This window comes from Clupea harengus, chromosome 7, assembly GCF_900700415.2.
Source record: "Clupea harengus chromosome 7, Ch_v2.0.2, whole genome shotgun sequence".
NCBI lineage: Eukaryota > Metazoa > Chordata > Actinopteri > Clupeiformes > Clupeidae > Clupea > Clupea harengus.
In genome coordinates this window covers 13,170,541-13,188,371 of record NC_045158.1, presented here as the reverse complement: position 1 = coordinate 13,188,371, position 17,831 = coordinate 13,170,541, and the positions used below count along the sequence as shown (strand labels likewise).

Below are 17,831 nucleotides of genomic sequence, written 5' to 3'. Positions count from 1 at the left end.
GTTTGCATTTTGCTTGAACACATAGCACAGAGATAGGGATGGGCATGAGTAATCGAGTACTTGCAAGTGACAGGAATGATCGATCATGACAGCATAAGAAATGCGTAAACGAACATTTTGCATGGAACACCTTTCTTGGACTCTTCACCGCTAGTAACCACTCAAGTTGTATAGAACATCAACATTCCATTATTTCAAAGCAAGAGAGCAGAATTGCCGGCAGTAATTTTATACTGTCACATTTGATAGTTGTGGAGTGAGGAAATAGAGTAAAATGTAGAATGAATAAACAAAATAGATAACACTTGTAGCACTAGCTAGTTAACAATGGTTGCAAAACGTGCAGTGAGGTGTGGTCACAGTTGAACACAGTTTCAAAACGCAGTGCAGTGCAGTGTAGTGTAAGTCATGCAACACAAAGCTGTCATAGAACACTCATACTAGTACAATGCTCCATCACCACACATTTCAATCCAAAATGTTGAGCAAAAAGGAAGACCCTAGCCAGACACAAACAGCATCCTTTACTAGTCAGACATACATGCGATGCCAGCCCAAATGGTAGCCAAAGATTTACTGGTGATTTACTCGCACTCGTTGTGAAATCAGGACGTAACAACAGTGATCCCCCATTCCGTGTTCATACCTTTTATCCTGAACGGCGAGGAGGAATAAAGGCGCAACATTCCCGTTTTGAACAGGCTATATAAAAAGCCCCATGGAGAGGCATAGAGAAGTATTGAATGAAAGCATGAAAGTTTGTTCATTATTCATTTGTTTCATTATGTGCTTATATTCATAGATTGCTGCCAAGGAGCTGAACATTTTCTGTCATATGGATCACAACTTCATGACTGCCAGCATCCCCACCCATCGGCTGTTTGTACACGTCCGTCGCCTGGTCTCCAGCGGATACAAGGTCGGAGCTTTATGCTTTATCTGGTTATTGTGGCATGAATGATTGATGAAGACTTTTTGTTATGATTTAGGGTAATAATAATAATACATAATACAGTGAAGACAGTTAGTCAGGTTAATACAGGTAAGGGTAGTTTGCATGCAGTGATATGTGCAAAGTATTGCAACATATGAAATTACTCTTGAGTCTTACCTAGGGCTTTCTTGAATGTCAGTCATGGCTCTGATGTGCTGACTTCAGAAAGGAAGCTCTTCAATCACTCTTTCTCCTCTCCCTTCCGTATGTGCAGGTGGGTGTGGTGAAACAGACCGAGACCTCTGCCATCAAAGCGTCAGGTGCCAATAAGAGCTCCCTCTTCACCCGTGAGCTGACTGCCCTCTACACAAAGTCCACGTTGGTGGGGGAGGGTATCCTTTTGACCTTCAGAAAATGTCAGCCAGCTCCTGGACACTTCAATTATCTATCTTCAGTTAGATGTCTTTGTTAGGTGAATGCCAGATGTGATACTTTGTCATACCTGGGCTGTCTGCCTGAAAGGGTAGAGTCTAAGGCATGACCTATTGAACCATGAAGGATTCACCCTAATGACATGTCTGAGTCTGACTTCAAAAGAAGAGATCACAAAGAGATGTGCTCCCACGCTAACACATTCGTTTTGTCCTTCCATCACCGGGGTATGTTATTTTTGATGTTTTTTTGTGGGCATGTCTTCAAAGCATTGGCTTTTTCCACGTTTGGTGACCAAAATACATGCTGGTATCCCTTCTCCTTAAGGAATCCTGGGAAAAGAGCACCTCCTGTAAAAACATCGCCCCCTTTAGGCCTTTTATGGCACCACTACTCCAAGCTTCTCTTGTCAAAGTAGGGATGTCATTAAGTTCACATCATGTTCTAGGGGACATCTGAAATAGGTCTGCAATTATTATTGAGAACGTGACTGTACATAAGGTACATACTGCCTGCTACACTTGGCTATTCAGCTCAAATATCAACAACCTTTAGCGAAACCAAAACAGAATGGCAGACATCACCTTTAACTTAATTAAAAACACTCAGTAACCACTCAAATAAGGTCAATCACAAAGAAGCAAGGAAGTGTCCATAGCTGACTAACAACCGTTAAAGGCTACAGTTTGTTTGTTTTCCACAAGTTCATGAAGGTTTTTAAAAGACCCAATTAAGAAAATCTCTCATTTTGACTCTACTTTCATCCCTAACTTGGATGCCTTGTCTCAGATGTAAATCCTCTTCTGAAGCTGGGAGACTTGGAGGATGCTGAGGATGTGGTGCAGGATGCCCCCAACAACTACCTCATGTGCGTGTATGAGACCTGGGACAAGCAGTCGAAGGAGCTCATTGTGGGTGTCGTGGTAAGACCAAGGCTAATTTGTTCATCACCCTCAATCTTGCTCTTTGTCTGTCTTTCTGTAACTCTCTGGCTTCTTTTTCTGAGCATTGCAAATAGATTTTTAACCCATTAAAAAACGATGTATTGTTTTACGTCAATTATAGTGTAGGGGTGTAACGATACACAAATTTCACAATTCAATGCAGTTCAATACAGTAGGCCCCTCTTTTTTTCTATGGTTTCCAAAAATGAGTGTTGAGGTGACTAAATTATTATTTGGCCTTTTACACTTTACACTCCACATAAAATATCATCTATATTGGATGTGACCAGGAGTGCAAACTAACTTTTTTGTCTGCCAGCCACAGTAGCTGGTAATTGGACACTTTTATAATTTGTTTTCATTCTTAAATATGTTAATAGTTACACAAATGAGTTTCATAAGGTCTATCAAAAGGTAAACATAATTTGCAGACGATGGAGATTACATGGGTACAGTGCAGGGGTGTGTGTCAGCTACCGGTGTTGGCTAAGAATTTGTTTACAATGGGAAACTCGGAACAGCGCCACAATTTCCTTCTGTGGCCAGAAAATTACTAGATCTGTTCCATTTCAAGCCCGGCCATTGTTCTGAACGAGACGACACCCTAGTCTCCTAAAAAACCTATTCACAAATTAACACAAATCACGTTAGTGAGCTGTTTTAAAATCAAAACAGTGAATTTGCTGCATTTGTGTTCTACAATTCTTAGGCTATGCATTTATTATACATTTATATTATACATTATACGTGTTATATATTTATTTATCCATGATATGGTATATTTTTACATCCCTTAGTGTAGTGACATTATTCCAATCAAAATACTGGGGTCGTAGCAAGATGCCTCTACACTAGTGGTACCACTTACGTCTCTTTCATTTACCACAATGTATTATGCTCTTTCTGCCCTGCTAACCACAGGTGGTCCAGCCTACCATTGGAGACCTGATGGTGGACTGCTTTACAGACAACACGTCCCGCTCCGAGCTAGAGTCCAGAGTGCTGCGGATCCAGCCAGTGGAGATCCTGGTGCCCTTTGACCTCTCAGAGCAGACGGAGAGGCTCCTACGCAACATCGCCCTTGCCAGGTAACCACCAGAAGTACTCATTTTAATGACTGAACTCAAAGAGGATGGAATGAACTGTTTGGCCGTACAGCTTGGATGTTGGCCATCTCAGATTAGCTTTGTGCGGTGTAACATCTCTCAAGTGGTACAACAGTCATGTTTGACTTCATCAACTTTATTCGGTTGTACTCACAGTTTTCCACCACTGGGTGTCAGTAAGAGCTTGCAAATGTTTTTAAACAAGTAAATGGTGTATGAAATACATGGGCATGGACTTTTTTCAGATTTTGCTGGAAATTGGGATACTCATACAAACATGCCATACGTGATTGAAAAGATTTTAGTCTGAAAGTGGAACAGGGATATTTCTGTTTGGTCAGAAGAGAATTCTATGGTTCTCTAACTTGAAGTGGAAAAAAGAGTCCTGTAGGGCTCCATCGTTTGCCTGTATATTGCACTGTTTTCCGAGTCTCCTGTTGCTAATTAGAAATGCAAATGAAATGTCGAGGAAATCTCCGTCTTGGACATAATTCCTCCCCAGTCTCATCAGCTGTCCCAGAAGCACCGTTTTGATTTACTGTGTTCAGCTCTCCACCAACAGATGTACTCATTATGCATTAATGACATTCCCTATTGAACAGTGGGTTGGAGTCGCAGTTGCGTAATTAGTGCCATTTTCCTCACGCACCAGGGACCGATATTACAACGTGCGGCGGCGTTCGACTTGACTTCGGCAATGGAGTATCACTCTGCTGGGTGGTGTTTGCCTTCCAAGTCAGAGCTGCTATCGCACCTCCAAAAGTGGCAGGGAAAAAGTCGCACTGACGCGTACATTGCGCGTTGTTGAAAACTGCCATCAGGTCTCTGTGACAGGTGTTTGTATGGTTTGTCATGAATATATGACGTTATGAATATGACAGCGTTTTTTAAAAGTCTCAAGCAACCTTTTTTGTGAATTGTGAGTTTCTGTGTAATTTCTTTAGTTAAAGGGTTACTATAGTGTTGCTCCTCTAAAGACATGTCTGAAGTGAATATAGAGCCTGCTTAGTGTGTTAAACTGACAGGACGTGACAGATTTTGGGGCTTAGCCGGTACTTCGGCTGTAGGGGCATGTGGCTGCACCCTCCTCAGGATAGAAGATTTGGGGAATTTCAGCAGCTAAACACATAATTTTCTAAACTATAATCTTAGGCATCAATGCATGCTTAATACTTTTCCCAAGACACCTCCACTTTCCCTGCTCTCTTCTCTGTTAACTGTACTGCAGCACTGAGCGTAAGCCCATTGAAATGCAATTATCCATAATTACTTGAAGTTTCTCCCTCAAAAGAGAACTCCAGTCATTACAGCACACATATGTAGCTTCCAAGGTGCTGGTTTTAGATCAACATTTTGAGTTGAAAGATGTTGAAAGATTTTCTTTGATTCCATACATTCTCAGCACATACAGCACACATTGTTTTGAATAGACCTCATAGGCCATTTGGCCTGACCTTTTTATCCTCACCTGCGAATATCTAAACAGATCTGCTTATTTTGCCACACCTTTGCTTGGCGCATGTTGACTGTATTAACTGTTTCCTTGTAGAAATGAAAATACATATTTTAAATATTTATCAGTGTTGATGATGAAAAGACCACAGAGAAGCTTTCAAATGTTTTTGATTGGCAGGTCCCAGCTCAGTTGGGTTCCCGATGTAATGCTTTGTTTAGATCTTACATTGCTTAGATTGATTTTTTTTTTTCCAGAACTCTGTCAGGACCTTGCCATACCCTTGTATCATGGAGTAAGATGCGCTGGATCTGTTTTTAAATTCATCACACAGATTTGGCTAGTGCCCTATGTCTGAATACTGAGTTGGCTGGCCACTAGCTGGGAGTTACACACACAGAAAAGTTTGCCCCAAACAACAGAAGGAAAAAGAATGGTCATTATTAGACTGGAACGTAAGAACCGCTAGATCACTCGCCTCAGTTGGATAACTTCTCATGTGTTATTATTCTCATTTTTGCTACAGCAGACATTAAATCTTACAGCCCTGACATGAATGTCTCTACTGTGATTTAAGATATCAGAGGATCTGTAGGTGTTGCTGTGTACACGGCATGTTAGTTTGAGTTTCTCTGTGCGTTGTTTGTTCAAGCCTGCTAATTCCTGTGTGAAATTGATTAAGGGTAAAGCACTCCAAATCAAAGGCCTCAAGCAGTTTGCGGTCTGCAGCGCCGTGTGCTTTTTCCTCCCACCCCACCCGTTTTCATGGAGTGAACTGGGTTGACATTTCAGTTTGTGAGAAGTTTTCTGTCTGTGTGTGTACTCTGGGTTACCCTTGAGAGAGAGGCTGAGACAGGTTTATTGTCTTTAGATTTCCCTCGAGGATGTTGCACTCACAGAGCTGAGCTTGAAAGAGCAGCCCCGACATGCTGGGCCAGGAGTTGAAGATCAATTTGAACCGGACCTGAATCTGGCGCTGACTGGATAGGAGGTTAATGTGGGAGCTGAACTCGCTTTTTCTGCGCTCTTCCACAGGGGGTCGTTAGGCTCATTTGATTAAAAGAGTGACCTGGCTTTTGAACAGCAGTTCAGGTTTTGACAGTTCTCTAAGGAGTTTTCTCAGTGAAAATACCATATTGTTTTGAAGAATGTTGTAATGGCTTATTAGAGCTACTTTGCATTAGTTATGGAAGTTATTACAAGACCGTTTTGTGTTTTCCTTGCTTTACAATGTTTAGAACAATGTTTAGAGTTTCTATGAAGATACATTCCTTCATGTACCTATCTGATATTCAGATCATTTGTGAAGATGATAAAATCACCACATTATCAGAAAGATTAATGCTACCAATTGTAACTCGAGCTTTAATTTATATCTTTACATTTCTTTATTAAAACTATTTATTGAGAAGATGTATAGTAATTGCTGTTGTGCCTATGTTTACAGTAAGTTCACTTTGAGTTGCTTGAAAGATAAAGACCTGGATTTGCTGTGTTGAGTACATTTTTAGTGAAATTTTACTCAGACTAATTATATTCATTAGGCCGCAACTTGTTTGGTTTTATCCTGTCTTTGGTAAAAGGTTGCTTGATTTCCTTTTTGCCCTCCTCTGAGCTGAACTAAACTCCCAGGAGGATCTTTGCTCGGATGGCAATATATGTTATATCATTGATTTTGCCTCATATTTTCTAGGTGTGTGTGTGTGTGTGTGTGTGTGTGTGTGTGTGTGTGTGTGTGTATGTATGTTTGCACATAGGTGTGTCTGTCTGTGTGTACGTGTGTCTCCATTAGTGGGTGTGAGAGAGAGAGAGAGAGAGAGAGAGAGAGTGTGTGTGTTTGAGTTAGAGCCATTGCACAGAGCCAGACGGGGAGGCCTAATTAGGTGTGGATGTTCTGATTTGTGTGATTTGGAAAAGGGGGAAGGCCTGCTAATTTGCCATCATCTCCAAGCGCTGTGAGATGAGTGATGAGGAGAGGATTAGATTAGCACAGGAGGATAAGCGATGTTGCTCTCTTTCGCTCTCTGCTTCTCCCTTTCTCTCTCTCTCTCTCTGTCTTTCTCAAGGGTTCCAAGTTGGTTGAAGAATTATCTACCCCTATGCTTTTGTTGTTTAGTCCCCCTTTCTGATCATCCTGTCTTTTTATTGTAACATCTTTCATTCTCCAAGGCTCAAAATCACCAGATTTGGCAAGGATTTCGCTGTAATCTCTTGTAGTCATTCCCCCCTCCTGGCTGGCGCATTGTGGAACTTATGCATTGTTTTTTTTTTTCTGACACGGTCCGAGAGTGTTTAGCGGCCCCCTGTTTCCGCACATCTCTATAATACTATACTGGAGCATCCCGTTTTAATTCAACCCCTGAGTGGCTTTGGAAAGGGCACAGCTTCAGGTCCGGACAAGTTACATCTGCAAATCAATGCACAGTCATTTGAATCCTGTTACCATTTAAAAAGGGCATTCCAATTATCCCAGTGGATCTGGGTTTCATTTCCTAATGCTGCACCGTGCTGTATTTCTGCCGTCTAGAGAACCGTACCCGCACCTTGGAATGCTTTTCTTCCAAGTGCACATTAATATCGCATTGGCTGCAAGGATGGTTGCAGATTGTGTTTGGGTGACGAAAACAGGGGGAATTCTCAATAGCCAGATTGAATGAGTTGTTTTTCTATTTTGGAGAGAACCAAACTTGAACATGAATGTGTTTTTTTTTTTTCTTTCTCCTCAAGACATTGAATGAACATAAAAGGTTGTGTATGTGTGTGTGTGTGTGTGTACAAGTGAGGATAAGACTGTAGCTGTGCTTTTGTGACTGAAGGTACTTGCAGTGCATTGATTTTTATAAAAAAAATGTGGTTCCAAAGGATGTGAGGATGCTTTCTGCTGGAGGAGCCTGTTGGTGCATTTCTGTTTTGGAGGCTGAGGCAAATCTGTGTGGACTCAAGGACTTATAAACTATATGTTCTAAAACCTCAGTATCTGGCGCGTGTGCATTTATGTGTACTTGCTATCTTTTGATGTCACCCTAGTGTAGATCTTTTTAAATATCTCTCCAAGTACGCAAAACGGCTATATAGTATGTCATATCTCATTCCTACCGATGACGGGTCGGAATCTAATAGAATCGGATTGAGTGGAATCATTAGCTTGTGAAATCCAATCAAATCGGAGCATTTGTGCCAATCCCCAGCCCTAGACTCTACCCAAAATGCAGAATACAGAAATACAGAAAATGCTGTTTTATGTGTGTGCTTTCAAACTTGTGGCATCTCCAGTGAAAGGGTTTGTGCCTCCTGGGGGGGGGGGGGGGGGGGGTAGATGAGCTGACTGGGGCCTGTGCTACATGCTGCTGTTTGGTCGCTTGGCTCCCTGCTAATGAGACCCGCTGAGGCTTATGGAGGCTACGCCCCTGCCAGCACAACACCAAACCCTGCCTGAAGTAAAGTAAAACAGAGGTTTAAGCTGGAAGGTGCAACACTTCTGTGCACGGCTTCCCCACGTCTGGTAGCTCCTGTAGAGAGAGGGAGAGTGATGTCCAGGACACACAGTGCTACATGTCCCCTTAGGTGAAAGGTCAATAAATGACTACATTATAAGCACACACACTCACTGCCTTTTGTCAGCCAAGTTTGGAGTGACAAGACCTTTTGAAGGTGGAAGCTTTTTTGGGTAATTCTCTTCACACTGTTCATTGAAGACGATTTATCAATGAGTATTAGTGGTAAATATACAATGTTGAATAATAATAAATGGATTAAATGACTTGACCAGTAGCAAAGTAATTGAAAATATAGCTGCAAGCAGCGATGCGGATTCCTCCAAAGATTGCGAAACCAGGGGAAAATGTATATTCTTCACAATTTTGGAAAGAAGAGTAAAAGAAGGAAAGAAGAGTGAAGAAGGGAAAGAAGTGTCTTGCTAAAGGACACTTCGACAGGGAATTGAACTTGCAACCTTCTGATTACCAAACAACTTCTCTACCCCTGCACCACTGACGGCCAGGTTAATATCTCAAAGATTTGCTTAGATATTACTTCACTTCCTGCTTTTCTGCTGAATTTGAGTGGCTATACCGGACAAACGGTTGTGAGGATCAAAATTTTGTTGATTAAGTTTTGTGAGGCTTGGTCTGAAGATCCTCTCTAGTGATTTTGAAGAAGATTTGACCAAAATTGTAGGAGGAGTAAGCTTTCAAAGGTTTTTGATAAAACCGGGGAATAACAGAAAATCTATACAACCGAAAATTGGCGCCATTAAACGTCGAATTCGTCTTGATCCAAGGAATCCAATGGTACCTCATTTTTGAAAATCGGTCAAACGGTTCAAAAGTTACAGTAATAACAAAAGTCCAACTTTGACCCGTTGGTGGCGCTAGTGTGGTCTAGTGGGAGACATGAAACTTGGTGTGAGTGAAGAAGGGACTGTCCTTAATGAGTGTGCCAAATTTCAGAAAAAGTTACCATATGGGATTTGAGAAAAATTGTAGGAAGAGTAGGCTTTCAAAGCAGTTTGATAAAACCGGTAATAGCGGAAAATCTATGAAACCGAAAATTGGCGCCATTGAACGTCGAATCCGTCTTGATCCAAGGAATCCAATGGTACCTCATTTTTGAAAATCGGTCAAACGGTTTAAAAGTTGTGTGTGTTAACAAAAGTCCAACTTTGACCCGTTGGTGGCGCTAGTGGTCTAGTGGGAGACATGAAACTTGGTGTGAGTAAAGAAGGGACTGTCCTTAATGAGTGTGCCAAATTTCAGAAAAAGTTACCATACGGTTCTAGGGGCTGCCATTGACTCCCATGGTACAAGAATAATAATACCTACAATAACAATAGGTTTCCTCCTGACGGAGGAATCCTAATAACTGTAACTGTTTTCTGAAAAGGGTATGAAGCTGTTGATGGCCCCATCTAGCCGACCTTGTTGCTGTATCTAAGGCTTGTAACCTCGGGGTGTCCTATATCACTCCGACACCTGGTCATCACAGTGTGCTCCTCTGTGACCTGTGAACTGTGAAAACTGTCATTTGATGGCCTATATTGATTGGCCCCCTCGCTTGGGGTGGATTTTTATTAGCTGCATCAGTCCTCTGATGGAAATGATCTTTCTCCATCCCTGAGGCGGTATGATTTTATGGTGGGGGGGGGGGGGGGGGTTATGCCTTTTGGAAATGGTTGTTCCTGTACTGATACCTTTGCAACCAAAAATATGCTGGTCATTATGGACATGTCTTCTTATACCACTGTATTGTTATATATCTGTCTGTGGGGGCAGAATGGCTCCTGGGTAAACCATTTTGAGCATTTTAATAAGTTGGTCATGCATTTAGTTTGAGAAAGCAACTGTGAGCTCCAGTAAAAGGTTGACATTTACAGTTGCACATTGCCTGGCCTTAAATGATTGCAGTGGAGTGAATTATTTATGTTTGATTCATTTGAATGTTGAGTCCGGCTTTTCGTTGCCTCTAGAAAAAAGAGCCAATGCCCCCGTCTGGTAAATTACTAGTTTCAAAAGCTCCTCCTGAAATGTTCAGTGTTAGCTTTTAGTTGAAGCCAGACACTAAACAACTCTGGAGCTCCCCCTAGTGGCACTCTCCAGCAGTTAGAGTAAGGTGCCGCAGGCATTGATCGGTCACGGAACACATTGACCGGCCACGGAACAGACAGGACCCTGGTGTCGGTGGCATTGACCAGTCACTGAGGCCATGCCAGAGGTATTGACCGGTCACAGAACAGACTCTGGAGCTCCCCCTAGTGGTACTAGCCAGTTTTAGCACACAATCTCAAGAATTACCAGTTTGAGCTACAACCCACTCTCCAGAGAACTTTATTAGAGCAGTTGGTCTTTGCTACAGGGCTTTGCATCTCCTGGCTGCGTTTGCTTTTTTCCTGCTGGAGGATGTTTTCCTATGCCTACAGCACAGAACATGTGTTGTGTGTGTGTGTGTGTGTGTGTGTGTGCCCATACTTCAGTGTGTCTGCGTCTGTATAGATGGCAAACGCTGTTCTGTTTGTTGGCTTGGTCCAAATCTGTCTGACTGACTGCCTGGCTGACTTATGGCTGAAGAGAGAGGATGTTGCGGCGTGCTCACAGAAGCCACGTGTTTGCTGGCGTCGCCCTGGCAACAGCACCGAGGCCACAAAGAGAGCTGGAGTCCTTGAAATCACTGTGGGGCTGAATGGAGGGGAGGAGAGAGTGAATGATTATGGTAGTGGAGAGGGCAAAATGTGTTTCTCATCTTTTCTCTCCCTCCCTTTCTCTCTCTCTTCCACTCCCTCCTGATGTGTTTATTGTTAGAGTGCATCTGTTATCCACTGTGAAAATCAATGAATTCCAGTGAGTGACATGCAAGATACGGTGTTATTATGCTCCTTGCCGCACTAAATGTATGGCTGTTTGAAAATATCACTTTCATGCTGCGTTCACTTGTTAAACATGTATTCTTATTTGTTTGTGTATGATTATTTGAGCACACTTTGCAACCCAGATATTTAGTTCTCTCATTAGTCATTGTATTCACTCTGGCCTATGCACTCGGGTCTGTCAGAACTCATTCAGTCGAGGAGTGCCTTGAATGTTTGGACTGTTGTGTTTTTTTTTTTGCGGGAAAAAAAGTAGTCCTGACTCTCAGTGGGAGACTCACTGTATATGTTGTATTTTACCTTTACTCGAGGCTAATAACTAAAAAAAAATGTAGGAATTGTTCAGCTTGATGGAGACTTCACATAAAGAATGGCTGTAAGCCATTTCAGTAATTCTGTTTCCCCCCCTTTCCAGTGTGCAGGAGGACGACCGTCTACGCATTGAACGGCGTGAGAGCACCCAGTTTGAGTTTGGCATAGCCATGAACACAGTGAAGGACTTTTACTCAGACCCATCTCATCAAAGGCAGGATGGAACGGAAAAGGGTACTCTCTGTGTGTGTGTGTGTGTGTGTGTGTGTGTGTGTGTGTGTGTGTGTGTGTGTGTGTGTGTGGTGTGTGTGTGTGTACGTGTACGTGTACCTGTACGTGTGCGTGTGCGTGTGTGTGTGAAAGACAGACAAACAGGAGAGAGATAGAGTTTGTGTGTCTGTAGTGTGAGTGAGTGAGCGAGAGAGAGAATTGTCATGCACATATTTGTCCCTTCATTTTGATATGTTTGCCATATTTGACAAGTACATCTGTGCGTGTTTGTGTGTGTGTGCATGCCTGCCCCCACCCCTCCTGTGCGGCTGGACGCTGAGGCTTCTGGGCACTGCTGTGATGTTATTTGTCTGGCCTGACAGGGGTCAGTGTGTGTGGGCTTGTGCTGTGTAATTGAAAAATCATTTCCTTTCGGGGATGGATGGCGTGATCAATACCGCCTGTCCTTTCCGTCGCGTTTGATGAGGCAGACAGTGCGTCATGGCTGGATCTAGCTTACAGAAAACGGGCTTTCTTTTGTCTGCTAGGACCAGTAAACTTCCGCTTCCTTGTGATTTTTGAAGTTTTAGTCTTTCCGTTCATTCAATTGAAACCCTTGAATTGAATCCATTAGGAAAGGGTGCCACTAAGTTCGCAGCTAGATAACGAGAATCGGCGTCACCAGCTAAAACGGACATTGCTGTTCATTTTTAGAAACTTTTTTCCACAACATGTTTTTTCCCCTTGTTTCACCACTTTTCAACATTTGTCTCTTATTTGCCACAAGGGAGCATGGTTACGTTTTCGTTTCTGTTCTTTTCTTCTTATCTTGTCAGTGGAGATACAGGAGCATGTTTCAGACACCTGTCTGTACACTACAGTAATCTAGCACTGTGAACCTGATTCTATACTTAAACATTAGAATAGAATGTCTGCACTCATGAAAGCAGCTGCCATAATTAGCCCCTCACATTCCTCCCCCATGTCCCCCTCCTCCTGATCACTCTCAGTGTACACATCACACAGTGACTAAATAAAAACACAGGTCACACAGTTATGTTTCCTGACAGTCTGGTGTTTTGGCACTGACATTTTCCAGAGGCTCGCTACTATTTAGGTTCCAATGCTGATTCCGATAATTAACTGTTCGTTTGGCTGTGCACGCTTCGCACTCGACACCTGCCCCTCTGCGGCGTTAAGTGAGATCATCCGGCTACTGGCACGTCGTTATGCAGTCGGGCGTTTGCGCAGGTCTCAGCTTTCGCATCAGAGGACGACAGGGAACTGTTTTTGTCCCTTTGTCATAACGTTCTAGTGGCAGTAACACTAACTGCTCACCAGGGCGCTCATTCAGAGGAAAACAATGCAACACATTGACATACACATCATACACTCTTAGTGTGTGTGTGTGGCTGTGGGTGTTTTTTTTTTTTAAATTTTTTTTTTTAATGTGGTTTGTTTTTGTGTTTGTCATTACCCAGGAGTTTATCCATATTACAACCTGGAACGACCCGTCATTTGTTGCCTGGGTCCCATCATCCAGTACCTGACGGAGTTTAAGCTGGAACGTGTCCTGCTCTGCTGCAGGTGTGAAATGCTTTTCCCCCTAGACTCTCAGTATTTGCATGCATCAAAGGACCCACTCTTAAGAGGATGGGAACATTGGTTGTTTCACAGCTTATACTAACCATTTGTCCACCCCCACCATCCTTGTAAGATCCGTGAGGAGTTGGGATTACTACTGATTATCCCCTGGTGGCGAGAAATACTCTTTTCTGATTGGCTGGCAGGTGTTAAACAGACGTAGTTCATGGCACTAGAATGCTCTAAAGATGAAAAATGACTTGGTCAATTAAAGACTTAGGTTACGCACTGGTAACATCTATAAAAACTGTTAAGGGTTGATGAAAATGAATGAAGAAATATAAATAAAGAAATAAAGCAAAACAAAATGTTTTAAAATAAGTGGCAAAACGATGGGCTGTTTGTCTGTAATGTCAGTGGACCACCTGAAAACCGATGAGCAAAAGGCCAGCGAACAGCAAGCTCTGCCCCCAGTGGGCCGACAGCGGTCCACTGGCCTTTTGCTATCAGAGGTTATCCTTGTCCATGACTAAAGAAAGTAGTACTAAAAATTACACAGGTTGGCTTCTTTTTAAACTGAAACAAATGTTTCCAGAATGTGGGTTATACATGCATTCCTGAACACATGTGTGGCAACCGGGGTGTAAGTGGGATAGTGGCCTTCGAGGTGTCCTGTTATACGAAAATATTGGCTCTGTCTGGAGTTCTTTGCCTCCATCTTGTCAAATATTTTGGTATAATGGGACACAGCGACAGACATTATCCCTTACATATATGAGAGTGTTCCTCACCTTAGTATTCTTTTTGTTGATTTGCCTGATTTCATTGACATCAAATTCTATTTCAATTCAATTTTATTTACATAGAGACAATTTTATTGTTTTGGCGCTAAGCTAGTATGAGGTAGAATAAGTGCATGACAGTGTGGTGGGGGTGGATAGGTGTAGGCCGAGGGTTTCTGCAAGTAGGGCAGGTGGAGAGACTACAGCAGCATCCCACAGTGAAGATTGTCTAGACTAGGAGGGGAAGAAAAAGACAGTGAGTAGGTAAAGTTTGGCTGCTAATACGAGTAGTTTTACTTAATGGGTATGATAATAAGGAACAATGTTTCCAGAGGAAACATTTGCGGGCAAAGGTCACGCTACAAGAAAGAAAAAATTTGGTTAGTAAACATCAATTTGATAAATAGATGAAGAGATAATTTTAGGTAAACAATCAACAGTAGCTAATATGGCCACTTTGTCAGTGTCAGTATTGGCATAATATGATAAAGAAGGAGAGGGCTGCCCAGCAAGGCGTATGGGAATTTTGTTTATGTTTAGTTTTGATGAGTTATGCTTAGTTATGGTTGGCTGAGACTGTGCATGCAAATTTTAGTTAGGATAGCAAAAGTGGCAGGACATACAACTGGCTGGCGACAGCCGCAACACTTGCCTCATCCAATTCTCTACCAATCCAGTTTTAATTAGCACTGTAGCACTGCCACATTCTTAGTGGAAGTACTTTTGATTAAAGGCGCTGCTTGAAGATAATAACTGTCTAATTTGCCAGGGTCCCTAATTGCACTGAAATATGTATGTCTCATTAATTCCAGAGGACCATTTACCTTTGTTTCAAAGCATGTCGCATAGACAACACAAAGCATATAGTATAGTCAACACAATCTGGATGGTTCTCCCACACTCCACTTCACTCTTGTCCATGCATCACAGGGTCTGTCAAACCCCATTTTAATGTCATGTAATTGAGTCCTTTCAGGTAGTCTCTGCTCACTTATGTGTTCATTTCCCAGCTCCTTCAAGCGGCTCTCGTCCGAGACGGACGGCATGGTCCTCAATGCCACCACCCTGAAGAACCTGGAGGTGCTCTGCAACCAGGTAAAGAGGAGAGGTTCTCTCATCACAGACGATGACTCAGAAGCGTCCCTGTTTCTTTGTTAATCTTTTCTTCCTTTGTCATTCTCAACTGTGACAACAATTTGCCTCTGGAGGGGATTGCTGTGTTGTGTAAGACATTGGAGAATGTTCTGGCTAATGTTCTGTGTGTGTGTGTGTGTGTGTGTGTGTCTTTCTGCTGGCAGACTACAGGTGCTGTGAAGGGGAGTCTGCTGTGGGTTCTTGACCACACTATGTCACCGTTCGGGAAGAGGCTGATGAAGAAATGGGTGGCACAGCCCCTTAAATCAGTTCAGTAAGTCTGAGCTGGTGGGCATATGAAATCAGACATATGTGTGCCTTAGTTAGATGTACAGATGTAACATGTCACTGTAATTGAGTATTAACCCCTTAAACGCTGGACCTCAACCTTGACCTTTCTTTACCGCCACAATGTTGCATTAGCCAAATGGCTAATGGGTAAATTCACTCTTATGTTAAATAAAATCTCTCTAAGCCAAGAATGGGATCTTGAGATGAGAATGGGAGCAGAGAATTGCAACTGAAAATCTCAGCAGAAATGTTCCTCTCATTTCTTCTGTATTTTTTCTATTGATGCATATTATGAACTCTGACATATAGAATCAGTTTTAGATCTCATGTGGTGTACTGACACGGAGTTCAGATCTTTGATTCCAGCTGTGGATTAAAAACATTGATCAACATTGATCACTTTAACATGCAATGCGATGCGATTTATCATGCTATGTGATGAAGCTGCTTGATTAATAAGATAAATGGATCATGTGGATCACAGTGAGTGAGAGAAAGTATTTGTGTGTGTGAGTTTGAGTGCGCGTGCGTACTTGTATGTGTGTGTACGTCTTTGGGCTCCTGTTGAGCAGATTGGGCTGGTACCACTGTCAGGAGATCAAGTGGTTCGTGATGCAAGAGCCCCAATCTTTTATTGTGGTTTAAAGCACGGCGAACACAGCCAGCATAAGCCTACGTAAAACATGCCTATAATGGAATCATTCCAGCTCACTCATGTTGTGGAACACAATCCCCGCAACATCCGTTGCAATTAACAGTGTCAGAGTTTCATTTTTATACCGCTATTTTTATGCTTTGTTTTTATGCTTTGTTTCAGCTGGTTAGTTGTTGTATGAACACTGCATCTAAACTATGCACAGTCTATACTAACGGTGATACTAAAAAGACTGACTTAATATAAAGTAATAACTGTAAGCATACTAGCAAAGTTGACTAAAAGCTACATATTCTGTTTATAAAGCACACTGGGACCTTAACACTGCAACAGGAGAGCAATGGATGTTGGATTAGTCAGGTTTGACTGGTTTGCCTAATGGATTTCAGTGGTATTGTCCACGAACAAGAACTGTGCATTTTGTTCAGTTGCCTGTTTTGACAGCTACGGATGCAAATCCATTGTCATCAATGTCATCAAGAGCACAGACCCATTGTCAATAACAAGAAATGACATGACCTCTGGTGTCAAACCAAATGAAAACGATGTGGTCAGCCGTTACCTCCCTATAGCAGCCGCCAAATTTGAGCCCACTGTAACCTTGACCTTATTGAAAGTCCACTCCCGGTAAGAATAAGAATGTTTTTCACTAGAGTGGTGTAGCAGTTTAAGTCTCTCTCTCTCCTGTCTCTGTATTCATGCAGCCAACCCCCCATCTCTCTCTGTCTGTGTCGTCTTTAGAGAGATCCGTGACCGGCACGATGCCGTGGCTGAAATCCTCTCCTCCGACTCCAGCGTCCTGCCCTCCATCAGGTCCCTGCTCAACCGCCTGCCTGACCTGGAGAGGGGCATCTGCAGCATCTACCACAAAAAGGTACTGGAGACGGAGCAGCACAGCCCAGGGCTAACTGACCTGGTCTCACATATCACTGGGACAACAGAGGCCAACTCAGAACTTCTGTCACTTTTTGCCCATTGGTACAAGCTAAGCCATGCTAAACCTCGCTTCGCCTCGCTTCCATGGTTTCCAGAGTGAACTGTCTGCATGGACTCAATAGGCTGTATGTTTGATAGTACTGGCCTTTGACACGGCAAGCTCTCAGGCTTTCAGGGCCTATGTAGTTGCAGGTAATGTGTGGATATTTATTAGCCTGGATACCAGACCGAACGTAGCCCCGCCCACAACATTTGAAGTCGGGAAGTTCGGTCTGGCATTACTCCATTGGGGAGAAATTATTTTCGGACAGAAATTGCCGGACCAATCAAATTGTCAAGGCGGGCTTTATACGATGATGGACAGATCATCAACAGTAACGTAATCAAGCACGTCACCAACACACGAGTTGAATTCGTTTTCAACAAACATGGCTGCCGCTGGAGAGCTGAAATGTATAGATTCGAGTCCATTTAGACATTGACAGTGCATTCATATTGAAAGAGGAACAGAGAAACGCGATCAAGGCATTTGTCAATCGAAAAGATGTTTTTGCCTTCCTTCCTACGGGATCCGGTAAAAGTTAAATTTATCAGCTGGCCCTGGTCACATACTACGTTGTTCTGATTGGTTGTAGGTAACCAATTGAGCGAAGAGGCATTTTTTCTCCTGGTTCGGTTGAAACACGCCCCCTTAATCACA

The 17,831-nt window shown here is 42.8% G+C and overlaps 1 protein-coding gene across 1 annotated transcript in view; it reads left to right on the top strand.

Moving 5' to 3' along the window:
• The window catches only part of msh3 (mutS homolog 3 (E. coli)), a 55,325-nt gene that overhangs the window by 1,749 nt on the left and 35,745 nt on the right, over window positions 1-17,831 (top strand). The window contains exons 5-13 of the mRNA XM_031570568.2: window positions 803-919; window positions 1,209-1,326; window positions 2,156-2,289; window positions 3,232-3,398; window positions 11,643-11,773; window positions 13,231-13,336; window positions 15,126-15,210; window positions 15,414-15,523; window positions 16,937-17,069. Of these exons, the coding sequence (XP_031426428.1) occupies window positions 803-919; window positions 1,209-1,326; window positions 2,156-2,289; window positions 3,232-3,398; window positions 11,643-11,773; window positions 13,231-13,336; window positions 15,126-15,210; window positions 15,414-15,523; window positions 16,937-17,069 (1,101 nt within the window). The remainder of the gene's footprint in view (window positions 1-802; window positions 920-1,208; window positions 1,327-2,155; window positions 2,290-3,231; window positions 3,399-11,642; window positions 11,774-13,230; window positions 13,337-15,125; window positions 15,211-15,413; window positions 15,524-16,936; window positions 17,070-17,831) is intronic.